Source organism: Gymnodraco acuticeps, unplaced genomic scaffold (assembly GCF_902827175.1).
Source record: "Gymnodraco acuticeps unplaced genomic scaffold, fGymAcu1.1, whole genome shotgun sequence".
Lineage (NCBI taxonomy): Eukaryota > Metazoa > Chordata > Actinopteri > Perciformes > Bathydraconidae > Gymnodraco > Gymnodraco acuticeps.
Window position 1 is genome coordinate 542,465 of NW_022990772.1, and position 25,940 is coordinate 568,404.

The following is a 25,940-nucleotide window of genomic DNA, read 5'->3' on the forward strand; positions in this document are numbered from 1 at the left end:
TTTCCAATTAAAAATGTACTTAAAAACATGTGTGCGATGAATTTATAAAGACACATGCATACACCTCACAGGCTACAGTGTACATCTCACACTAATCTATAATAATTCAACAAATATATTTGCTTTTAATATTTCTTTTTTTATTTGTATTTAATTTAATTTTTAGTGACAAAACTATTTCCCAATTTGGGATACATAAAGTAAATATCTATCTATGTAATCTCACAGCGATACGGAACGGGCTTTAGGACCTCGCTCTGTCTGGGCGGTGTGCACGTGCAGCTTCACAATGGGGGCGCGCATGTCACGACAGTTAGTCAGATGTAGGGGAGGAGGGCAGACAGCGCGATATCAGCGATAGTGACAGGGTGAGTCAAAATACAGGATTTTTATATTGAAATAAGACGCATACAATCAGAGGTAAATCATCTCAGTGCAACATTTGTTCTTTTGTTGCTTTTAAAGTAGTTTTGATTAGCACTTGCACTGATGCTAGCGGTTAGCCTGCATGTCAACAAGCCTCCAGAGTAGCCGGCTAGCTTGTTAGTTGGCTGTCAGGCTTTTCTAAGCCGCGACACGATTTAGCAGTGTGTTTTGCCTGTTGCATTGCATTGGAGGTTTTAGAAACCTGTTATCTCTTTTGGTTCCTAGTTAACTTCTGCTCTAGCACTTCATCCAGAGTTTCGCAGAGACCCTTGGAGATGCAGGGTAGCCAGCAGTAAACATCTGACAACAAGCTGGTACATGTTGGGGCTCTGCGCAGGTGCAGAGGCTGTCCCTAGAGTCATCTCATGATCCTGACTCGCCCCTGTTGTTGTGGCGTAGGAATTATTATTTACGTCATTAAAACTACTATCTTAATTATTGCACGTTAATCTTTAGGTCTTTACGCTATGGCTTGTGTAGGTTATCATGAGCCATGGAGTAAACCATAAGGCTGTAGTCCTCCCTGAGCTTTAAACAGAGACCTTTGGAAGACATCTCGGTCCTTCACCCCTGTCACTGTGTCCCTGAAACTAGTAAACCATTACACATCTCTTTTTTTCATACAAATGTTGCAAGAACAGCATTTTTTCCCTAGTTATCTACACTGGATCATATGTGAAGTAAAGTCCACAGACTTGTGTTCTGCTGTTTTCTAAAAATATACTAGGTTTCAGTTCCTATAGTGATTTACATTTCTCTTTAATTGTGTAGTAAGTATCAATGTTATGTTACTTCCTCTTTCTAGGTTAAATCAACCCTGGTCGGCCACCTGGTGTGGAGGCCTTGCTGGGTGGGAGGAAACATGATCAGCGGTAAGAGCCTACTCCTGAAGGTGATCCTGCTGGGAGACGGTGGGGTGGGCAAGTCCTCCCTCATGAACCGTTATGTCACCGACCGCTTCGACTCCCAGTCCTTTCACACCATCGGCGTGGAGTTCCTGAACCGGGACTTGGAGGTTGACGGGCGCTTGGTCACTCTTCAGATCTGGGACACAGCAGGCCAGGAGCGATTCAAGTCCCTCCGCACCCCCTTCTACCGAGGCGCAGACTGCTGCCTGCTCACATTCGCTGTGAACGACCTGCAGAGCTTCCAGAACCTCGGCGGCTGGAAGAAAGAGTTCATGTACTACTCAGATGTGAAAGACCCTGAGCGCTTCCCTTTTGTGGTGCTCGGCAATAAGGTGGACATGGATCAGAGGGAGGTGGGGGGGGACGAAGCTCGGGCCTGGTGTGAGGAGAGCGGCTGCTGCCCGTACTTTGAGACGAGTGCTAAGGATGACACTAATGTCACAGCTGCGTTCGAGGCAGCTGTCAGAGTGGTGCTGGCTGCTGAGGACCAGATTGACCACGCACTACTGGGTAGTACTATCGATCTCCATGGCAACCGCAAAACATCTCGCGGGTCTTGCTGCTGATTGTTCATGTGTGAATCCACCTTGTCTTAATCTCTCTGGCTGAAACTCGCCTGTGGCAGTTTTGAGAGTCGGTCAGATATTGTTAATGGAACAACTGTAGGTACAGGATACTGAGGACAGTATCCCCAGGAGGATAATAGTGGATAGGGTGCAGCTGCTCTGAGCTGGTCAAGGATTCAGCTGTTGCTAGATTGTTGAATTAGTGCTCCAACAAAGGTACAGGCAACCTTTAACACCTTTATCCTTTGCACTCTCTTTTTCAGAGTCTGCTTTCAGTCGTGTTGTTGCACAAAAAGATTTTCAGCCAGCTTCAGCCGATGCAGGAGTTGTATCTAATAGTGTTTACAGAGCATTTATTCATCGCTGCTTAAAGCTTTAATTTGAATTATAACAATTAATAATACAGTGGACGAGACATTATATTAGTCCCCTTATAAAGAGCACACACATTTTCCTGAGGGACTTTGAACGCAGTTTCACACTTTTGTTATTAAATCTTTCAGCAGAAGTAAAGAGCTAATGTACAAACAGTGTCTATGAGTGACAGTGTTCCTTATACAGGCAGGTATTGTGCATCAGGGCTTCCAATATTAGTGTGATGACCATTATATGATTTGTGATTCGAGGAACTTAAATAATTGCTGCTCTCTAACACAGGGGTCTTCGATGCGAAGGGAACTTTAAGCTTTAATTCTGCAGCTGTGACTAAGCATTTGGTACGAGCTTATGAACATCTGTCCATTATTTGTATTACCACACTGCACGTTAGGCATTCATTTATTTCCCATGATTTGTGTACATGGGCCTGTTTGCCACATAAGGATCAGTGTTTCTTATAAAATAATAATAATTTTGCTGCTGTTGTTGATAAACTGTTTATTTTTTCTGTGAGGCGCATTTCCGTATTCGCACGCGTTTACTTTTTGGGTGGAATTCTGTCTGATATGAGTCTGTTTTCTGGATGTATAGAGGAATTTGTAATTATCAGAATAACAATAGGTTTTACAGTTTTGGCAAGTTTGTAATCTTGTGCTGGCTTTTTTTCTTGGCATTTTTCTTGTAGTCTCTTTTTGTTGTTGGATTTATTACATACACATTGTACTTCTGTCTGTCTGGGCATTCCAGGTCTCTGTTAAATGTGAAAAGCCTGAGCACAAGCCTTCTTACTCATGTGTGCAGTGTGCATCATCTCTCCCGTCCATTCGTACAGTATTGAGTGAAAATACAACTGAGTATTCTGACAACTTTACATGGTTTACTTTTTCTCAGCTAAATGGTACTTAACTTTAATGTTTTTCAAACAGGAAAAATAATATGCTGATATGCAATGCTTCAAACTCATTCTTAAACTCAGTCTGAATGTATTCTCACCAGTATTTTTGATCGCTGCCTAATAGTATTTTATGCTGCGTCTACTGTTGCATAAACTAGATCAAATGTCTTCATCTGCTGAGTGCACAAAGCCATCGCTGTTCTTATTATAGTGCTTGCTCATCTTTCTGTTATGTTGGAGGTATTGAGTTTTCTCTCAGCTTGAGATTTGCCTTTCAAGTAAAAGAAAAAGCCTCATATTTCATTGGGTGCAGTGTGCAGACTAATGGTTCAAATTACAAGAGCTTTATTGTAAAAATGAACAGAATTGGGTACGGTCATATTTACTTATTACATGGTTTAATGTAGACCTTGAATTAAAACGCTTTTCTTACTGTAAAGGTGTGTTGAGCACTAGTAGTAGCAGTATGAGAGAAACCGTATGAACTGTGATCTTACAAAAACTGGTAGCATTCATACATTCAAAGCAAAAGTGTTAGCTGTTAGCGTATCATTCGTCAGTGTTAATGTTTCCTGGGTTGAACCGAATACTGTCTCTTAACTTTACCTTTCAGTTTTTATCCTGTTCACATATTGTAACCACAGTGTTTACCTGAAATCTAACTTACCTGAGAATCAGTGGGTACTTAAAAGCTGGTAGCATAACCCGACAGTGTGTTGCTCTCACTTATCTCACTGCAAACGTCTTGTGTTGTGTTTTTTTATGTCGCTGTACTATTTATGAATGTTAAACACATTTCATTGGGCTGTCCAAATGAATGGCTTATGTCAATTGCATTCATTTCATAATAATGTCCATAATGACACTGAACGTCTGTCACACTCATGCTCAATCCCATGAGTGTGAAAGTCAGACTATTCATCTCAACTTCCCGCTCTCCTCTTTTTGCACTACCAAGGAAAAGGCTGGCGTGCCGACATGCTGGCAAAACGGCAAATACTCTCCCATCATGCTTGGCTACAAATAAAACATGCAACATACCAAATGGAGACACTACCTTTGTGTGTGTGTGTGGTACTTTGTGCTCATGCCTTGAACATACATGAAAGTATGTGGCTTTAGAAATAGCTTTTACGTTTGGAAACCAAAAGCTTCAAAGCATTTAAAAACTAAAATAGGCCACTCAAATTAATCAGCGTACCTCATCTCGGTCCACCTTTCAACAGCCATTTCAAATGAAGTAAAAATGTTGCCTCTGTTTCCACTTAAAAGTAGCAGTGTTAAAATGAAGCCTTAGTATATGTCTTAGCAAGTTCTAAAAACACAGCTCTGAAAATATAATCCCCACACCCTCCTTGTTTGTATTTTCTTTACACAAGACCTTGATTGTGATTGAAGGACCAAGTATGTAGGGGGAACCCTTGAGATGGTGAACAAAGTTTATTTCCTCTTCATTAAAAAATATATCAAGCATGCACCGCATACTGTGAGGTCAAAACAACAAATGATCATGTATGCCTTTCAAACTACATCTCTGTCTTTAAGGAAATATACACAAAGTATAGAGTCTATAGACTTTGTCAAATAGAGAATGTTATATAAGAATAAAGTATTGAACAGTCGTGGCTCCCAACTGCATTTGTACAATTTCACTACTTTAGATGTGAACACATAATTTAATTAAAACATTGAATTAATGAAGGGAATCAATTAACCAAATACTATCAAAGTGGTAAACTTCACTTGAATATGTCGTTATTTTATGAGCAGCTTAATTGTGATGGTCGTCATGAAAAGCTCCTGCAGCAACACCAGAAGCGCAGTCAGGAGATGTCAGATGTGTTTGCAGGGTACGGGGAGCACAGTGTCCGCCCTCTGTCCCGCTGAAGCCTCCCGTACAGATCATAGCCTCTCCTCTCCTCTCTCTCACCGTGCCTCAGCTTCCTGTGGTACACCTGGTTCACAGCCAAGTGCAGGGAGAAGGGCACCTGTAGACACAAGAGGAGAGAATACAAACACCTTACAAAACACCTTGGCCCCTACATATGGCAGAAAGCCAAGGCTGGAGCACTAGTTAAACACATACACTACACAGACTACAAAACAAATCTTTTCAAAAGGCACTCTGCACATCATTTTCTTTTTATTATCAAATTTTACCAACACAAAAATAATCATCAAACAGCCAGCTGCCATTTGACAAATGCACCACTCACAGCTGGGTAAAGCTCACACCAAATAGAATAATCTTCTTATTATGCTGCAAAAGGTTTTGTTAGAAATACCCAAAGTGTAAAAGTGGTAGTAGAAACATCTAAAGTAAGTAAACAAGATGTGTTATACAATAACTACAACAACATTCCTAAAGCATAGGAGACAAAACAAATCTTTATAAAAGTACCTCAGTCATGCAGTAAGAGCAGCGAGGGGATCACACCTCAACAATGTGCTTTAGGTCAAATAATACCAAGTCACTTGATAAATTAGCACCAAGTGCTTTTGCAATCTAATCTCAAAAAGATGAGAAACAATTTATGACCTTTCTAGATCAGAACCAAACAAGTATGTCCCTTTGTCCAAAAGGAACAATTCCAAATAATCTAAAATTCCTTCACTTTGAATCCATCACTTCAATTGTTTGGAGGGAGGTGGGGGTCATGCAGTGTGTGTGTGTGTGTCTCTCAGATGGGCTGCATTTAGGCTTCAGAGAGGTCTAACCCTCTCATTGTTTGCTGGACCCTCTCCCTTGACATGTAATATAACCCTTGGCAGAGAATCGGAGCGCAGATGGTCCCCACAACTGGCTCCTTATTGGTTGGCTTTCAGAACGGCCATGACTTCATTGTTGAGGCTTTTCTCCAGCCCGTGAGAAAAGTCCTGAGGTCAGCGTGAGACTGCAAATGCATGCTTGTCTGCCACCATGGCAACCAGATGTGAAGGATGGTAGTCATGGTAACATAATCCCTATTCTGTGCAACAGCTGCATTCTCGCAGCACATGTGTCGCAAATTGGTGGTTATTCCTTACACCTGTTAATTTATTAGTGATGTGTTATTTCTATTTTGAGAGCAACTGGAAGCAGGAATTAATTATATTCTCAACAAGAAAAAAAGAGCAATAATTTACAAATATTTTGGTAACATGGCATAGGACATACTGAAATAAGATGTACTGCATTAAGGCAGTAGAAAAACATACAAGCATAGAAAAAAATAACATTATTCCCAACAAGAAAAGTAAAAATATAAACATTTCAAGAGTCCGTGACCACAGGTGGTTCTGTGCAGATGATGAGAAGGAGAGAATTGTTGCCGTCCCTTTACATCCCCATGTTGATAGTGAGGTAGTGAAAGAGCTGGTGAGACTAACACCGTGCACCCATGCCCTTTCTCCCCAGATACCGAAGAACCGCAAAGTTATAGGTGGTCGAGACAGTATAGGTTAGCTATGGAAGGAAAAGCAGAGACAGGAGGTGTCAGAATATGGAAGAGTGACAAATCCAGAACATCCAGAAACCAGACATAAGAAAATATATGATTAACTGCTAATGGCATTAATTTGATAACAGATTCCATCCGTATAACGGCTTCTGTAATGGAGCATGCCGGTATAATGGGTGCTCCATTTGCCTGGCTAGAAAACCACCAGACATTACAGCACTATTATGATGTTTGTGTCAGCTGAGAAAGAGGAACAGAGAGCAATAGTACAAAAGTCATCACTCATGGAGGTCTGAGATGCCTCGCCGCCTACACTTTGAGCGTCACCGAGTCACATGAGTCATAACACTATTGTACCCTACTGTGGAAACGCAGACAAATGGGCCCCATCTGAGGAATAATCACTCACCAGAGCCAAGAGAGTAATGCCAGCACCAGCGAAGGCAGCAATGTAGAGGTCATAGGTCATCTGGTACTGATCGGAGATAAGAGAGCTGCATTAGTGGTGATGACATACATCTTCATTTCTTGTCAAGCAAATTGTAGAACATGACTGCAGAGCTTTTATTATTCCCGGGTCCTTACTTCTCTGGTTTTGCAAACATTGGAGAGAGTCATACCACAAGCTTTCCCTGGCACCGCATTCCATGGCAGGAGACCTGTTCAAAATAACATTTATCTATTTATTTGATCTTTCAAACACAAAATACTATCAAAGGACAATGTTGGCATTTTTCTATATTTGTTTTCCAATATTACTAAAACCTAAAGACCTAAAGACCAACAACGCTACGTTTTTCATATTTTTTGAGATATGCCTTGAGGCACTTAAATATGGAAATCTTTCAAGTTAAAACTCTTTTCATTACCAGCTAGGCAAACTCTTTTTGTACCATACCATATATGTACTTGTTGGGCACTTTTTTTTACACCATCAGGATTGTTTATGTGGGATGAAGTGAAAAAGTAAAGCGCCCATGAACATGGTTAGGAACATGTCATCCACTGAAACAGAGTGGGTCATTGTATGGCTAGTTATTAGACACAATAAGGAGGTCAATGTTGAGCTTTCCCCCGCGACTCTAGAATGAAAGAACAATTATTGGCTGGATTGCGACAACATTTGTTCTGACGTCCATGGTGCGCATGTCATGAATCCTCATTTGCTTTGATAATTTCCTAACTTATTCCTCTACTTCCACAATGAGAATAGCATTTTAGGATATTTGGGGAAATCTCAAATGTAGGATATTGCCAAAACATTTCAAAACGTTCTCAACTTTAAAATGTAACAAATAAGTTGGTCCAAGTTTTGATCTGCAAACCTAATGCCATTCCCATCAGCCTCAGCTGTTCTTTGTGCTAATTATAAGCAAATGTTAGCATGCTAATAGATTGTGAACATAATACCTGCCAAAGATAAGCATGTTAGCAATGTCATTGTGAGCATGTTAGCCTGCTTAGCTTAGCATTTTGAACATGTGCTGATGGAATATTCACAGTCAGTTAGTGAAAACAACTTTTTGGCATTTTCATGGGATTTATGAATGATAAACTTAGTGTGATAAAGCAGTCCAATAGGTTGCCATCAAAGTTGTCCTGTTACCGTATTGCCTTGCATCAACACAGAGCTGGTTGATACTCGCTGGGGTCTCAGTCAGAACATCAATGGTGTGGCAGGTGGCATCCATATTGTAGAAGAAGTAGACAGGCAGGGCCGAGAAGGCGAACACCAGCAGCCACAGCACGGCTAGTACGTAAGTCATTACTATAAACTGTGCAAAGAAGAAGTATAATAAACATTAGGTTGCATCATCATAATAAACTGATGCACATAATCTTGGTGAGTGTTTTTATGAGCATTGACTCACTAAGTGACCTTTTTTTTTTTGATTTTCTTATTATCTTACTCTGTGTTCTACTCCTCTTCTTCCAACCACTCAGCTTTTTTATCCCCACCCACTCAAACACACAATGTATGCTTATCTTTGCATGTCCTCAAAGGTTTTTAGCAGCCTTAAGATTTTCAGCTCAGCACCCACCAGGGAGTGATATGTGTATTAATCCCATCCAATCCCCTTTACTTGTCCCACTCTAGGCCCTCTCACCGAGGAGCTGAGGCAGCGGCCACACATAGTGCTCCTGAACTCTCCAAAGGTTTGCCTGGCAGCACTTGTGGTGTAGAAACCCTCCGCCAACAGCACGATGCAGTAGAGGAAGAAAAAGGAGGCCAAACCATAGATGAAATACTGGAAATATTGGATGCTGAAGAAAAAAGGAAAAAGAAAGATTGTTACAAGAAGCTTAACCTTCTAAATACATACAAAGAAATCCCATGACAAGGTTACAAATGTCACTGTAATCATGGAAATGCATAGATTTACCACTCACATGTAGGCGAGGGTGATGTAGTCCTGCATGTTACGAGCAAAGTACGTCTCGATGAGTCTTTCCGACTCGGTGAGTGCCTGGTGCCCACAACCGCAGAAGAGGGCAATGCCAGAGAAACATAGCAGTGTAGCGACCAGGGAGCAGTATGGCACCCCACCCAAACAGCGCATACAGCAATCATAGCAACCTGTCAAGACGCAGCACCATGAAATTCAATGCACATCATCAACGGATTCAATATGACACAGACTCTGTTTCTATTTTTGAGATATCCCTTTGTCAGTTTTTTCCTTCACACTACTAAAACATGGATCTTTTTTACATGATAATTTTATATTTATTTAGTCAATAAATAGTGTTTAAATGTCTTCCACAGTTTCTTAGAGCCCAAACTGACATACTCAATATCCTTGTTTTTTCCGAGCTAGATACCCTAAGAGATGTTTGATAATAAATGCTATGAATTGATTATCAAAGTTGTTGGCAATTCAATGTTTGGCGATGTAAAAATCAATTATTCAATATGTGTTTCTGTTATGCTGGATGATTCACAGAACTTGCTGCCAACTGTTTCCATAGTGACTGGTTCTTTGGAAAGTCGTTCCCATAAAAAAGGGGAGCACAATGAGTTGGAATTTCCAGAGAAAGATGAACCATATTAAAACGGTGTGAACATGAAATTCCATAGAATCGAGTTTAAGACAGAACATATTGGAATTGATGCCTCAAAAATGTTGTTCTATACAAACACAAATATCTCCACAATTAGAAAACAACAAGATTTGAGTGAGATTTCATTGAAATGCTGAATTCATGTTTCTATGACACTGTTGACTGAGCAGCAGCTGTTAACACTTTAATTCCCTTGGTAAAGCTGTGCACTCTCCCCTATAGTCATGTGATGTCTGAATGGATGCCAAAGGCCCAAGGGCATGGGGATGTATCTGCTCTGACCCCGGCTCGCACCCTGACTTCATTCACCAGCATGGAGAGTGTGAGAAAAGGGGGAGGATGGAGAGGAGAGACAAAGTGAAAGAGAGGCTGCTTTTGTGACTGCAGAGACAACCGTCTTTGTCCTAAGGCATCATGGGGATACAAGGGCCACCAATGTCATGCAAACAAAGGCCAGAGGCACCTCTTTGCTTGACACACACGAACACACACGCACACACTCAGAGACTTCCTTCTGGGGGAGACACAGGAACAAGACAGTGATAGTGGGGAGCTGTCTGTGCTGGAAGAGGATGGAAAAAAGCAAATCTATAAACAAACAATGCGACTGTGTGCATGTGTGCCATTACATGCTTGAAAGCGTGCATCCACACAGCATGCACAATGGAAGCAGACAGACGGTTGGTACCATTACAGTAAACACAGATGGCAGGAGGGGCAAATAGATAGCTCTTTAATTGAGCACTTCTATGTGTGGGTGTGTGTGAGGGAGAGAGAGAAACTGGGATCACTGTCATTCAGATGGCATCACTACTGTAGCGTGGAAGAGGGAGTTTTGATAGATAAACTGTGAGAAAACTAGCAAAAGGAATTTTTCAGTATTGTTATAGGGAAGGCAATTGTAGTGTGCAAATTACACTTTCTACTACGTGCACAAAAAGCTGTGGTCATCATAATATCAAAAAGTAGCAGCATTCACATAAATCCAAACATTTCAGTCTAGCCAACATTGGCCCACATTCCTTGACACCTTGTACCAATTAACTAATTAATGACTTCACGAGGCGGAACAAAGAGCTGAAACAAAGCTGCACCCACTATGTCAATTGTGACTCAAATGAAAACACAGGCCTCGTTTTGGTTGAAAATGCAAAGCTGAGGACAAGTTCAGCACTTTAAAAATTGAGAAAGATTGCGACTGAAAGCAAATGCGACAAGGCTCCTGTGAAAGTAGCCCTGCCATCTCAAGCATGACATAAATCTCTTGATATCAGTGCGGCATCAGCCGGTGAGTATCCGACCTCTAAACTGACCAAAAAAGTAATGACTTCTGATGCCCTTTCACAGTCCCATTCATATCTGCGAGCAAATCACATGAAATAAAAAGCACATTTGATAATATGATGTAATGTGTCTGCTCAAAGTTAATACGTGGCCGGAGTTTCTTACCCATGTCTGGATGATGCGTTCGAGGACCTTTCGTCTACTGTTTGCTGCCTGCTCTGCAGCTGATCCGCTGATGATATGCGCAACTGGTCTCCGGCCCCCGTATATCAACCTCAACTCGCTTTCTGTTCCAACAATGGACAGACCCACTGATGACTGCAAGGGCAATCTTAAAGAAACAATGTCTCTTTTCAATTAACTTCGTGGCGGAGAATAATGAGGAGGTCAAGGTTCTTACGCTTGCAGAAATGTTCTTAGTTCATTGTTGACGCACATTTGCACGTACAGAGAGCAACTTCATATGCAAATACAGAAAGAAACGAAAGAAACAACTTTTGTGAGTCAGCCACCCCAACTCTAGGACAAACAGTCCTTGGTTCTCAACGGCCTTTTGTTTTAAAGCCAACATCTAGAGCCTGATCAATACAACTTAATACAGCTAATGGATCATAGTCTTTAGGGAAGGATGACACTGTATGTCCATGACCAGTGAAGGTGGTCTAGCGTTTCACTTTCAAATATAAGCCTGTGGAAAGTCAGGTGATGCTCTCCAGACTAAGGAAAGTGTCATATATTTAACTGAAGTGTCTTAAATTCAGTACTGAACGTGCCAGATCCCAGCTAACAAAGCTGACATGCTTTATCATATCTCTTAAGTGGGTCTATTTATTGCTGGAATGTTCATTTTATAAAATAAAGATTAAAGTGGCGTTCACAAACCATGAATATGTGGATTATTTGATTCAGATAGTGCCTATATAAACCGGGGTAATTCTGAGCATCACTACAGTGAGATCCTTTGATAAGCATCACTGCTATTTTAACTAGACTGGATTGTTATGTCATATGGGATCATCCAACCCCAAATGGCCAATAATTCACTGGCCATTTGGGTTGGTGCCAGCTGTTTTCTTTGTCCATGTCAGCTCATGAAACCCATAACCCACTATTAAATGTTCAGCTTTAGTAAAAAAAGAAAAACTGGATTTGATTAAGATGAGATGTTCTGTGAGCGGAGCAGAGCAGCATGCAGCAGAGAAGCATCACTGATCTCAGGTGACCCGACTGTGACAGAGTGAGAGACTGTCCTCTGATTCATCTACACACCCTCTGGCAAAATACTAGAAATAAAGAGCAACATTTGGCTTTACCAGTGTCCAGCAGATGGCAGGCTTTCTCCTGCCATAGCATTTGTGAGTGTGGCAGACACATGAGGAGTTTAATCCCACAATACAAATTATATTTTGAGAAAAGTCAATTTTGTCAGAAAGCTAATCAAAACATGTTGCTCCAAAAATACAGTCTGGAAGCATAGCTAGATATTTAATTTAACAGGTCAAAAATGTCTGTTGAACCACAAGTGTTTTTTCAAATTTGGAATATTAATGGATTTAATGTTTTAATGGAATCTGTTATTCCTTATGTCATTACGCTTCTTTTATTTGTAGATTTATTTTGTAGCTCTTTTGTTTCTCTCTGTTAATGGAGTTGGTGTCACAGTACAACCTTATCAAATCATTTAGTTTCACATGGACTGTACTTATATAGCGCTTTATCCAGTCTTTAAGACTCCTCAAAGCGCTTTTACATATATGTCGTTCACCCATTCACACCCATTCATACAGAGCAGTGTATGTTACTCTAGGAACTAACATGCATAAACATTCACACACGCAACTCAGGGTTAAGTATCTTGCCCAAGGATACATCGACATGTTGACTGCATGGGCTGGGATCAAACCCACAACCTTCTGGTTGAAAGACGACCGCACTCCCTCGCAGCCACAGTCACCCCTGCTTCAAGCCACTTGCTCAGAAATTCTCAGAGGAACACCATTCATGTTATACAAGCTTTGTTCTCCACTCTCCAGGTTGTTGTAAAGTGTGTTTTACAACTCTGGCCCACCTCTAACACAGGTATATCTTTAAATGATTGCTCAATAGTTTATGCTCTTAAAAGAAAAACTTTTTTACTTTTAAATCCAGACTAAAGACTTTTCTTTTTGCCGCTGCTTTTAATTGAACTATTCACATCTTAAACTGCACTGTAACTTTTATCCATGTATTTTTTCTTTTAATGTTCATTTTATTATCTTTTCTTTTTAATGACTGATTTTAAATGCCATTTTCTTAATGTCTTTGGTTTTTTGTAAAGCACTTTGAATTGCCTTGTGTTGAAAGGTGCTATATAAATAAACTTGCCTTGCCTATAAAGACAAAGCAAATATGTTGTATTGTTAAAAGCTTAAACAATGAATCTACCCTCTTTGTGTAATTGTATTTTAAACACATTTTAACCTGATCCTAGTTTTGATATCTCAATTCTTCCCCTGCATACAAATGTAACCCATGAGATTAACTGCTTTCTATAGCATGGGCGGTTCTAGGGGGGGGGGGGGGCAGTGCCCCCCTAACACTGACCTCTGACCCCCCTGTGGCCCCCCTAACAATGAAACGTTTTGTTGTTGTTTTTTTTAAATGTTAAATGTGTTAGTGCAAACATTGCACTATAACTTAAGCTGAAGCTAACTAATAACTATAACATATATCTGAAATAAATAAGTGTACTGAAACAAATACCAATAACTGTATTGCATTGTTTTCTTATACGCAATTACTTCATACTGTCTAGTTCTCTTTTTCGTCCTGCATTTATTGTGCCCCCCTCAGAAAATAACTGGCCCCCCAGTGGCCCCCCCAGTCAAATTGGTCTAGAACCGCCACTTTTCTATAGTATGATTTCTCTTGAAACATGTGTCGTCAAAACGAAACTGTGGGGTTTTCTGTTTGGATTATAGCAGGTTTGTCTACTTTTCATTGGATAAAATCCAGCACTGTGTTATGTGTGTCCCTCTGCCACCTCTCACCTGCACACAGCTGCGCCTCGCCTCCATTTCCTAATATGCAACATTTTATAAAAAAAATCGTTCTACATTAATATTTTCAAAGTACATAAACAATTGCTTCACAATTTTTTAATTAAACTACAGATAACTTGGTTGTAAAATGCTAATATTTTTTTATTATTATTAATATTATTATTATGATTTTCATTTCATTTAAAACCTTTATTTACCCAGGTGTATCCCATTGAGATCATTGATCTCTTTTTCAAGGGAGACCTGCTCAAGTAGGTTCCACATGAAACATAAAAACATAAACAGAACAACAAAAAGGACATCTTACAGCATCATTACAGGGATTACAATTTACAATAACTATCCACATGAGCAGGTACCAACAGCTTCCGATTGAGTAGCATCCAACCGAGCTTTAAAAACATTTAGTGACACCAGATTGCTCAGTTTCCATTTCAATTGCAGACTATTCCAAAAAAGAGGAGCTGCACATCTAAAAGCTTTCTTCCCTAAGACAGTCCTAGCAGTTGGCACATTTAATAAAAACACAGCATGCAATCTCAGGCAGTAGCCACTTACAATTCGCCGTGAGATCAGGGAGCAGAAGTAGGATGGAAGTTTCCCTAAAATGGCTTTATAAAAATGTACCAGTGACTGAGCCTCCGTACAGTTAGTGAAAGCAAACCAGCCCTTGCATACAGGGTACAGTGATGGGTTAATGCTTTACAGTTTGTCACAAATCTCAGTGCTGTGATGATACGCAGCATCTAACTTGACCAGGCAATTGGCAGGTGCATTCATATAAATCAAATCACCATAGTCCAGCACAGGTAAAAAGGTCACAGTGACTAGCCTTTTCCTGGCTTTGACTAGCCTTTTCCTGGCTTATTATTCACGTCTTATGTCTTATATGTTGCATTGTTGGAGGACCTCGGGACCTAAGAATTTCATTGCCATAACTACACTGTAGCTACTGTGCATATGATAATAAAACCCTTGAATCTTGAGTTTCTCTCAGGGCTGCTTCTTGAGAGACTTGCATTATCTCCACACCGGAGGAACAATAAACCCTTTTGTGTGTCAAAATACTTTAGACTTCCCACAACTCTGAAATCTGAGAAAGACCCAATCAATGTAGCAGACTATTATCTCAGTCTTGTTCTTCTCTCTGCTGGAGTTATAGAGAATAATCCCTTAAGATAATCAATGTATCACATTTTCATTAGCAATGCCTTGCAGTGGCATTTTAACACTTTACACACAACCTGTGTGTCAAATTACAATTGTCAATTTTTTCTCTGCTGGTAACTTCAAATACTTCACTTATCATACCACCCTTTTTATATTTACTCACCAGGCAGGTTATCAGAAAATGTATCAACTTTATTTTCACAGATTTGTCCCAGTTTGAACACACATTGTATCAGAATAACTCAATATCAAAATGCAAGACGAGTTTGACAAATATTCAGAATGTATTTGAATTACAGACTGATTTCATCCTTGACAAAGTGCGAGTGAGGATTACACACATTGCTTGCTTTATTCTGTTAGTAATATTTGTCTTGAAGCCTGAGTGGAATCTCATTCTCCTCAATGTGCCCCCTATTTTTATGATGAAGTCTCCTCTGCTTCAGGTGTAAAACAACTGTCGCCACAAGCCAACATGTGGACACCAGTATCATACCAAGGCCTACCAACAGTGTCAGCTGAGCAGATCTGATGTCCACTGCCTCACAGATTTGGGTCTTTTGGGGGGTTTGAACCAAGTCAGCTGTCCCTGACCAGGTGGGCTCCCGGTCCAAGTGGCAGGGCCCCACGCTCTCGTTGACCAACAGATTAACCCAGACAGTGGTATAAAGTGGAGCTGGCTTCCCCCCATCTCGGACCACAATGAACAGGTGATGCATTCCCAGGTCTTTCTGTAGGAGTTGCTGGGCTACAGTAATGTTTCCTGACATTGAATCTACTCGGAAGGGACTGGTGTTTTGCACTGGGTCTGGCATCACAACAGTGTAAGTAATCTCCGAATTGAGCCCTGAGTCCGCGTCAATGGCAAAGACCTTTGTTACAATGGTGCCTGTAACGGCTGTTTGAGAGACAGTCTGGCAGGAGGAGTTGCTGCTTGGAAGGACAACTTTCGGCTGGTTGTCATTTATATCCTCCACAAAGATAGTTACCCTGGCAGTGGAAGTCAAAGCGACCGGGTGCCCGTGATCGCTAGCCAGCAGGTAGAGTTCATAACGGTCGTGCGTCTCGCGATCTAAGTCGGTGGTGGTGTGCAGTGTCCCAAGGGTGTTATCCAAAACAAAAGGTCCACTGCTGCTCACAACATGCAACTCTGTGTTCCCATTCGCTCCTTCGTCTGGGTCTGTCACCCTAACCCTCCCCACCTGGGCAAACGGTTTTACATTCTCAGGCATGAAAAAGATAAAGTGAGGGGTTATAAAAACGGGTGCATTGTCATTCTGGTCCAGCACTTGAATGGATACTGTGGCCGCTGACTCTAATGGAGGAGAGCCGCTATCTTGTGCTAACACAGTGAGTGTGTGTGCATCCTGCCGTTCCCTGTCCAGAATGGCTGACACAGACAGCTGACCTGTATTGGGGTTAATGTTAAAGATGGAAGATGTGTGTTTGTCCAGACTGTAGGTCACCCTGCCGTTGTATCCACTGTCTGCGTCGGTTGCCAAGACCTTCAGCAGTGACATCCCTGGCTGGTTGTTTTCTTCCACCTCCAGCTTGCAGTGAGACTGGACAAAAATTGGAGCATTATCATTGACATCTGCCACCAACACCCTGATCGCACGCCTGGAATGAGTGATCACAGATCCTTCAGCATGCACTACAACAAAAATATGATGTTCTCTTTTCATCTCATAGTCTAGGGCCTTTGATGTGGAAAGGAGATATTTGCCATTCTGTGGGCTCAGAGTGAAAGGTACCTCGCCCTCAATGGCAATAGATGAGCCTTCAAATCTGCTGTCACCCTCAAGCTCTAAAACAGCTAAGACAGTGGGGGGTTGGTTCTCTGGTAACACCATAGTCTCATTTTGATGCTCCACTATGAACCCGATCTTGATTGCCAGCTCTTGGTTGGCCTTGTGGAGCACGGATACAGTTACCTGAGTGTCTGCTGGGGGGCAGTGATGACCGCTAGCTAACACTTTCAACAGCAGCTCCTCGGAGCTGTCACTCTGGAGGTCCTGTGTTAGTCTGATGGACCCAGTGAGGCTGTCAAGGCTTAAGAGATTCTTGGCCTGCTCTGAGACTTTGGGACTGAGGGAGTACACAATGGCAGCATTCGAGCCTGAATCTGGGTCTGTGGCCCTGACCTGAGCAACCAGCATGTTCTTCGGGGAGTCTCCGGGGATTCTGACGCTGCGGGGGCTGTCGGGGCTAAAGCTTGGACAGTTGTCATTAACATCTGTCACTGTGACTATTAAAGTCGCTGTAGCACTTAAAGGGCCTGTGCCACGGTCAGTGGCCACCAGCGTCATCTGATACATGTCCCGAGTCTCCCTATCCAGAGCTGTTTGCACAACCAGCATGATGACAGGCCCGTCTTCTACTGTTAAACTGAAAACTCCATCAGAATCTTCAAGCTGATACGACAGCTCACTGTTATACCCAGCATCCCTGTCCAGAGCCTGGTCATCCAATAAGAAACTGGTCCCCACAGACACGTCTTCAGACATCTTCAAGTGTATTTCACTGTTTTCAAAATGAGGCGCGTTGTCATTGATGTCCTCTATGATCACTGCGAACTGTATAAGGTCGCCTGAGGGCCCCACGACAGCATTGTGTAAAATAATGCATTCCTCAGTTTTTGTTTCCTCAGGGAAGAGGGCCTCGCGGTCCATCTTTTCCTCAGTGGTGTAGAAATCTCCAGTGTTTTTGTCCATCCACAGATACTTCTGCGTCAGTAGCTGGTACGGAGGTCGAAAGTGTTCACTAAGTGACCCCACCAGGACACCTGGTGCCTGTTCCTCTGGGATGGAAAACCGGACAGAACCACATATTATCTGCTGCAGATGGACCACAACCAGCAGAATCTGACAGGAGAAGAAACAAACTGTGAGCAGTAATTATTTTAACCCTCCTGTTGTCTTTGGGTCGAACCTGACCGATTTACTACTTTCATCAATCATAACTTTTTTGTTTTACATTCGATTGCATTAAGGCTTTATGATATCCTTCACAGTAGACATTTGAACATATACAATTGCTGATCACCACTTTCATTGCATTTTGGATGATTTAGTCAACTTAGTCACCCATGGTGTCAAAAATGACTTAGTAACCATCCGGATCAGATACAACGCACGCACGCACGCACGCACGCACGCACGCACGCACGCACGCACGCACGCACGCACGCACGCACGCACGCACGCACGCACGCACGCACGCACGCACGCACGCACGCACGCACGCACGCACGCACGCACACACACACACACACACACACACACACACACACACACACACACACACACACACACACACACACACACACACACACACACACACACACACACACACACACACACACACACTTGTTCACATTCCAGTCATGACACTTAAACAAAGGATGAGTGTAACAGTTTTTAATTTGTCAGTAAACTCATTTGTCAAAACTCCTCAGTACCTCTCCATGTACTCACTACAACATCAAATAGACATGACATAAGCTGCTGCTCATAACCAATTGCCCCTTGCGGGATTAATAAAGTTGTTGATTGATTGATAGGCCTACTACAGAAAAACATTGCAGATACACATAAGTAAACTATCAGAACGGATAATCCTCACATTGCTTTTGAGTCACTGACCTGCATTAGTCCAGCCCAGCTCATATTAATAGGAGTCCCATTGCCCATCTCGCTCACACATACCACCTAGGTTCTCCCAGCAGCAATGTGCTCTGAGGAAAGAGGAAGCAACCTTAACCTGTTCAGCTGAAGGCATCATGAATGACATGCCCCTCCTACAATATTTACCTGGTGTGTCGGAAGGACACCGGATAGGTCAGAGAAGGAACAGGTTTACCTGCCTTCTTTCATAAATTTGTCTAAAAGCTCAAGTTATTTGTAGGTTTAGATTTATTAAAAAAATAGAAAACTTAAAACATGATGAATTTCCCACCAATATTTAAAGCAACCAGGATTAGCTGCAATATAAAATGCTACACACCAGAATACACATAATGTTACTTTTAAAGGGGCTATTCTGCATAGCGACCACTTTTGATGAATTAAGTATAAGCCTTAATTTCTGCGATTGAGTATTTTAAATCAGGAAATAACTTTTACTTGGAGTGAAGGATAATGAATATTACAGTTGTCCAGACATTTCTCGTGAAAGGCTTCTATTGATGTCACTATCAACAACATTATATAATAATCTTCTCCATAGCTGCCCCTTTCCAACATGCGCTAACAAAATTGTACATGTTTTTGCTTTAAAGTAACTGTAAATAAATAAATACAATTATAATATTTCAGACTTTTGTTTTACACACACATACACATAGGCCTACTTCAACTTAAGTGCCACTTATTCAAGTCTGCCCAGAGTCAGGGAATGGGTATGAATCATAGACTGTAAAGGTATAGCCTACATTCATAAAATCAAGACTATGTAAGTAAAATATATCCCGTTTTCTATACATTAATTTTAATGTGATACGAGGTGACACAGGACCCTTACAAAGTTCTTAGAGTGATCATCATCGCCGTTTTTTTTTATTTTTCAATAAAGCTTAATTTAATTGTATGACTCCGAATGTATAAAACTTCCTTGTGCCAAAACACGATACGTATTATCAACAGTATTCGAGTACATGTTCTTTAAAGTCTAAACACATTTTCTTTATTTTAAATCATGCAAACCGCAACCTGAGTTACGTAATGGCTTATTTCCGTGCGTCTCATTTGCGTATGGGGTTCCTTCTCAACTTTCCGCTTACTTTTTTTTTCCAGTTACAGTAAACCTCTGAGGTTCTTCTGCGACATGATTGGCTGGTGTCGTCCTGCTAGCTCAGCGTGTGTGTGTGTGTGTGTGTGTGAGTGAGTGAGTGTGTGTGTGTGTGTGTGTGTGTGTGTGTGTGTGTGTGTGTTGGGAGGGCTTTATAATAAAACTACAGTCCTGCTGGTAAGCTTGAAACCATTGTGAACCCAGTCTCCCAGAAGCAGCAGCAGCATCAGCGTGGTGGTGTATAGTTTCTCTGCTCCAACATGACCTCAGACATTAACACAGGTGAGTGTATGAGCCATTCGTTTTAAATGATGACACAGTGATGGTGATCATAGGCTGTAACTAACTGCTTTCACCTCTACACATGACTTAATCCTGTTACATGAGAAATCAAAGTTACACTGAGGGAGAAGGCAGTTATGTAAATCAGATAGCCTGTTATGTTTTGGGCCATTTGCACATATTTACACATTTGAAAAGTTGTATTCTAATTAGGGCTGTCAAACGATTAACATTTTTAATCAGATTAATCACAGTTTAAAAATTAATTAATCATGATTAATCACCATTCGAACTATTTTCCAAAATATGCCATTTATTTATGTATATTGTTGTGGGAATGGAAAGAAGGCGGATATATCCATTTAACATACAGTATCTATGTTTATTATAACATTTTCTGCGTGTCAAAATGAAAGACAACCCACACACCTATCAATCATCAAACCGTGGGGTCTTATTTCATTACGTGTTGATTTCTATCAACGGGGGAGTACTTCAGGAAAGTCGACAGAGGGGGGGGGGCGGCGGCTCGTGGAGTACTTCTTGACCACAGAGTGTGAACGTTGTGATCAGCTGTTTTAGCGCAGTTCTCCAGTGAAGGGGGGGGGGAGAGAGAGTCTCCCTCCGCAGCCGGTTGGCGTAGTTTTGGCACAATTCCGTTGTACAGACCGACGTTAACAGCAGCCCTGTCTGTGCACACGGAGACCGACTCTGTCGTCCGGTGATCTAACCGCCTTCTGGAAAAGCTTCACAAGTACGTCGGTACGCAAATGCGCTTTGTGACACAAGTGACCGTACGCATTTCAGATTACACACATAACCTGCGTACCAGTTATGTGCACCCCATGTACTACAGCAAAAGTATTCTCCGTCGGGACTTCCTGCAACAACACCACGCCGTTATCAAATATGTTCTATTGAGAAGACGATCACTACGTGACAAAAGTTTTCAAAACCGTGGCTACTGAAATCAATCTTACTAACTGCTGTCTGTGCAATTTACTCTGCGCGAGTTGGCAGACTTTATTTTGCTTACTTTAACATCATTTTTCTTACTTTAACATCATTTTTCATGGTGGGGCTAAGCCATTTCTTGGTATGGGTGTAGCCTACCCCAGCCATACCCTGGCGCTGCCACTGGTGGCACGTATGGGGCGGGCCATTCTGCACATGCGTTAAATGCGTTAAATATTTTAACGCAATTAATTCAAAAAATTAATTACCGCCGTTAACGCGATAATTTTGACAGCACTAATTCTAATACATATTTAAATGTGTCTATCTGCTTATACTTTTCATTGTATATCTTTAAAACACTATTTTATATTGCATATGGGGACTGTTAAAGTGTTATCATATTCATAAAATGGTGGGTAAACTGAGTTGTGGTCATCCGTTCTTTAATGACTAGGAATTTATTCAAGAATTGGCCAAAAGTGTTGCTTAGATTTAAGATAAAAATGTATTATTTATGTATCACAGTAAGCAGACCAGGTCTTTTACAGGCTATTCGATGTTTTATATGCCTTATGGGCTCTTAATTTTATTTTCACTCGTCAAGTGACCTGATAAAACCCACTGACATAAAGTTGTACTGCAGGTTTTGGCTTTTAGCTTTTATTATATTTCAGAGTCACCCAAAATATCTTTGTGTTGAAAGTTGTATCACAAAGTCTAAGATATGTACTTTTTTGTTTTATTTAAAAAAAATGTTCCAAATATACGCTTCAATCTCATTATTAAGAACTTTTCTACTTTTATTTGAGCTTTCTTAAAAAACTAGCAATGTTAACATTTTCCTTTAGTGGAATAAAATGGTTTCTTTCCAATCTTTGTCACATTTTCCACAGACTTGGATCTGGAGCTGGATGGGTTGTTGCAGGAGTTCCAGGATGTGGTGGAGGAGCTGAAGGCCCCCTCTCTGAGCAAACCACATCCTTACCAGCACGTCTTGCAGGAGGCCAAAAGTCGCACGGGGCTAGGAGACGACAGCGGAGTGGAGGACTCGGATTACAGTGAGTGACACAAAACCATCGCACTAGAACAATGTGGCAGTTAATAAGATAATGTTTGCTTATTGTACAAAGTGTGGATAAAGAAGGACATTATTTAGTGCATCATTTTGTTGTGAGTGAGGTTATCCCCATGGGTGCCGGTTGAGCCCCTTTATCAGCCAAAACAACTGCAGCTTGACTCTTTTAATTTGCATGATATTAGTATTACAAGGGGACACATCCCTGTATGTACACTTCTATGAAAGGGGCTGTTTTGATCATGACAATAGCTGGGTACCAGAAGGAACTCCAATTATGAATAACCCATCTTCTGTAATTGTCTGTTTTTTGTTTTTGTTGCTGCTGTTGTGCATTTGTCGAGGGTTATGATATAAAAGAAGATTGTGTGTTCCTCTGCTCCCTTGCGTCATCATTATTGAAAGTATTTTGCCCCCCTAATGTTTTAAAAGCCGACAGTGAATACGCGTTTACCTTCATTTTGCTGCATCTTATTTCATTATCTGCTTTAAAATTGTTTGTTATTGTTTGATCATTTGCATGGGCTGGCCTTAGTGCTTGTCTCCTGTTTATTATTTCCGCTCACCCCCTTCTCGCCTCCCTCTCCCCCCAGGCAGCGAAGCTTCTTTGGGAAACAGTTTGAACGCCAGCGAGGAGGAGCTTCACACAGCAGGCATAACGCTGGCACCGAAAGGTACTAACTCCCATCAGCCCATCTCCATCCAGATAGCCCTCCTTCTTACAGTGATCACTATCACTTTTACTCTGATCACTATCGCATCCACACAAAAACCCTCTACTTCAGGCTAGGAGCTCTTTTGTTTTTACACAACAAAGCCCCCTGCCGCTGCGACTGTAACATCTCAGCACCCCCACCCCCCCCCCTCTCCAAGCCTCCTGCAGGGGTTATTTGTGCTGTTGTGTAGCTAGGATTCACTTGGGTGTATACATGAATGAGAATTGTTGCATTCTGTGACATGTAGATGCAACTGTTACATCTATATGGACTAAAACAAGACATTGTCATTCACAAATGTCAGGGTTTATGCAGATAACCTCAAAGATATTTGCATGATTTTACATAGATCCTGGTGGGATCCATCAAGGTGTCTGGGATTTACTTAAAAGCAGCATTATCTCAGTTCTAAGAAAAAAAGATGAGCTTTGGTTCATATGTAACTCTGAGATTAGTTTTCAGATTCTGGTCCAAGGGAAAATACCCCCCAACTGAGCCGCATTTCCCCACAGAAATGTTCCATTGCTTTACGTCAGTTACTACAATTCCTTTTCTCGCTGTCCTCTTTCTGCAGCCAAGCTGGGAGACACAAGGGAACTTGAGAGTTTTATCGACATGTTGGACCGAGAACTTGCAGGTGTGTATTTAAGATAATTAACCCCCATATTACTTGGCCCTTTCTTTATTCCGTTTGCCCTTAAGCTGACAAGCTGCAGGCTGCTGGGTGTAATAGGGGCAGAGACCCGGATTGGAGTGCATGATTTGTTACACATTGACAGAGTGCGTAGTAGTAGCCAGCCACCATGTTTATACCCTGTACTACCCCCCATCCTGTTTATCTTGGAGCACCTCTTGTGTGTAAATGCCATGTCTGGGGACTCAGGTGGACTATCTGCACGACCTTTAGTGATAATAGTGTACTTGACTACATGAACATCCTGCTATCAGCACTAAAGCAGTGCTGTTTCAGAGGCCTGTGAACACATGGCTTTGTGCACGTACACACACACAAACCACAAAGAACAACATACATCCGCTGCTATCAGTGGTTTTGACGCTGAGAGAATTAATGTTACCAATGAATCCTAACTCCCCCTGTATCCTTACAAGGCTCAGCTATTAGTCAGTGCATGTTTGTATGTGTGTTAATATTCCTGTGTGGTGCCTTTTTATCTTATTCTGGCTTTTGTAGTTTATTTTTCTTCCCCTCTCTTTTGCAGAGATGTGAACTGAGAAAGAAAGAGAGACACGAAGATGGGGAGAAACAGGCCGTGGGCGACTTGGCTGGCTACCGCAGATCTACACCAGAGCAGATCTGAGGGAACAAATGCTTCACCAGGGGAAAAGGTTAACATCAGAAATTAGAAGGGCACTCCATTCCAAAATGCAGACTTTTGGCGACGCCTCGTCAAGCTGGAAAGACAGCTTAAGATCAGAGATATGCGACAAATTCCTGAAAATAGACCAACCCTAAACCCTCTGGAGGTACGAGAAAACACTCCCAGAGCATAGGAAGCATGCTATTGCAAAATGTACATTTCCAATAAGTACAACGGCCCTAAATCCTCAGTGTTATTTATTGTATAAGGAAGCAGATCCAAATGACAGATGGCACTTTAGTTTTAAATTAATTAAAGTCCAAGAGGTCCAGATCTGTGTGTAATAGGCCATCAACAGTTATGTATGTGCAGACATTTCCAGTGTATAGTTATTGTTAATATTCCTTTATTTTTTTAGATATATATATAAATGGTTGTACAGATTTATATAAATAAAGTTACATTTTCATTGAATGCGTATAGATTTCCTTTTTCTTTGTTGACACATTATATGAAACTACATTTACTGTAAATGTTGTCCCATATTGAGTGCAGAGACAAAGCTGACCTTGCTGGCCACATCTGATCGTAAACACACACAACGTTGAAAGCTTTTCACTTTTCTGAAGAATACTTCTGACAGTACTGACATTAAATTGTATTCAGTGTTCCTACACTTCACTATCCCTGAAATTGACTGTTGGTACTGTCGCGCCACATGTCTCTGGGGCCCTTCACCCATTCTCCTTGGTTTGTACCTATGCTTCCTGAATGTCTGTTCTCATTATGCTTTGAGTTTCACTTCTGCCTCCAACTCAGGAAACCCACAAATGTAGCTCAGACACAATGTGAAGCCAGCTTTAAGGAGGAAGTGCGTCAGTGGTGCTGGGAGAAACAATGCTCATCTACACTTTGAGCTTTCATTTATTATGTCTGGGGGGCTTTGACTCTGCTGTAACTTAATACCACAAATCCAAGGTTTGAACTTCAGGAAGGAAATAGTTTTTCTCTGTTTGATTTCCCTGTGAAAGAGCGCCTTAACAGTTTCTTTGCTGTTATTTTTCCAACATGGTTGTGTTTACAGTGCGCTGTCAAATCACTCCACAAGTCTCATCCACTCACAGGTGTCTCCTCCCTGTTGTCAAATCCACACTGCTTAGAGAAACCGCAGAGGCCAGGGTGAATGTTGTGGTTGTAAAATGTGATTTTTCACTTTTGACTTTTAAATTGAGTGGCGTCAGCTGCATAATCCCGCTGAAGTATGCAAAATTATTTTTAGTACACTGCTAGAGAACAGCCAGATTTGAATTGAGGATGAGGCTGAATGAGAAACAACAGTCAACAATCTTTGAAGTATTTTACTGCACAGCTAGTTGTAATCACACTTTCAGAACGACGACAGCCAAGGAAAAGTTTTGCCCTCATGGAAACAGAAATGTAATGGACCAGCAGTTTATTGAATTGTCATTGTTTTCTCCTTAAAAAAGATCCAGACAGCATGTTGATACGACCCGTCACCTGAGCCAGCAGCCCTGGTGATATATTATAGTTGGACTGACATCATGTCAGCCGTAGCAGCCAAAGGAAGGAAGGCTGGACATTTAAGATACTGTCCCTTGTCTGTTTATGTCT

General features: G+C 41.5%; 4 protein-coding genes across 6 annotated transcripts; 2 read left to right on the forward strand and 2 right to left on the reverse strand.

Annotated features, from left to right (window-relative positions):
- The first annotated feature begins 296 nt into the window (after positions 1-296).
- On the forward strand, positions 297-4,229 carry rab9b (RAB9B, member RAS oncogene family). Its single transcript, XM_034232672.1, has 2 exons — positions 297-368; positions 1,232-4,229. The coding sequence occupies exon 2, from the start codon at positions 1,289-1,291 to the stop codon at positions 1,898-1,900; it is 612 nt and encodes a 203-aa protein (XP_034088563.1). The 5' UTR covers positions 297-368; positions 1,232-1,288; the 3' UTR covers positions 1,901-4,229.
- A 369-nt stretch (positions 4,230-4,598) lies between these two features.
- plp1a (proteolipid protein 1a) lies at positions 4,599-11,269 on the reverse strand. Of its 2 annotated transcripts, none has more exons than XM_034232670.1 (7): positions 11,126-11,269; positions 9,005-9,191; positions 8,722-8,878; positions 8,220-8,388; positions 7,199-7,272; positions 7,023-7,088; positions 4,599-5,161 (listed from the first exon to the last, which is right to left on the reverse strand). In XM_034232670.1, exons 1-7 carry the CDS (start codon positions 11,127-11,129, stop codon positions 4,997-4,999), a joined length of 822 nt encoding a protein of 273 aa, XP_034088561.1. In that variant the 5' UTR covers positions 11,130-11,269; the 3' UTR covers positions 4,599-4,996. The 2 variants fall into 2 exon arrangements, with proteins under 2 accessions (XP_034088561.1, XP_034088562.1); XM_034232671.1 differs by lacking the exon at positions 4,599-5,161 and adding an exon at positions 5,298-6,618.
- Positions 11,270-15,342: 4,073 nt separating this feature from the next.
- Positions 15,343-18,926, reverse strand: pcdh20 (protocadherin 20). The gene is made up of 2 exons (XM_034232677.1): positions 18,816-18,926; positions 15,343-18,035 (listed from the first exon to the last, which is right to left on the reverse strand). Exons 1-2 carry the CDS (start codon positions 18,861-18,863, stop codon positions 15,531-15,533), a joined length of 2,553 nt encoding a protein of 850 aa, XP_034088568.1. The 5' UTR covers positions 18,864-18,926; the 3' UTR covers positions 15,343-15,530.
- Positions 18,927-20,088: 1,162 nt separating this feature from the next.
- On the forward strand, positions 20,089-24,782 carry si:dkey-27i16.2 (regulator of cell cycle RGCC). Of its 2 annotated transcripts, XM_034232678.1 has the most exons (5): positions 20,089-20,241; positions 22,092-22,256; positions 22,867-22,947; positions 23,564-23,626; positions 24,210-24,782. In XM_034232678.1, the coding sequence occupies exons 1-5, from the start codon at positions 20,220-20,222 to the stop codon at positions 24,215-24,217; spliced, it is 339 nt and encodes a 112-aa protein (XP_034088569.1). In that variant the 5' UTR covers positions 20,089-20,219; the 3' UTR covers positions 24,218-24,782. The 2 variants fall into 2 exon arrangements, with proteins under 2 accessions (XP_034088569.1, XP_034088570.1); XM_034232679.1 differs by lacking the exon at positions 23,564-23,626.
- Positions 24,783-25,940: the final 1,158 nt, after the last annotated feature.

Coding starts and splice junctions, on each gene's coding strand:
- rab9b (XM_034232672.1), top strand. CDS start 1,289: ATGATCAGCGGTAAGAGCCTACTCCTGAAGGTGATCCTGCTGGGAGAC.
- plp1a (XM_034232670.1), bottom strand. Junction 7,273..8,219: donor TGTTGATGCAAGGCAATACG/GTAACAGGACAA, acceptor TATTTTGAACAG/GTCTCCTGCCATGGAATGCG. Junction 5,162..7,022: donor GCATTACTCTCTTGGCTCTG/GTGAGTGATTAT, acceptor TTGTGTCTACAG/GTGCCCTTCTCCCTGCACTT.
- pcdh20 (XM_034232677.1), bottom strand. CDS start 18,863: ATGGGCAATGGGACTCCTATTAATATGAGCTGGGCTGGACTAATGCAG. Junction 18,036..18,815: donor GCTGGGCTGGACTAATGCAG/GTCAGTGACTCA, acceptor TTCTCCTGTCAG/ATTCTGCTGGTTGTGGTCCA.
- si:dkey-27i16.2 (XM_034232678.1), top strand. CDS start 20,220: ATGACCTCAGACATTAACACAG. Junction 20,242..22,091: donor GACCTCAGACATTAACACAG/GTGAGTGTATGA, acceptor CATTTTCCACAG/ACTTGGATCTGGAGCTGGAT. Junction 22,257..22,866: donor AGTGGAGGACTCGGATTACA/GTGAGTGACACA, acceptor CTCTCCCCCCAG/GCAGCGAAGCTTCTTTGGGA.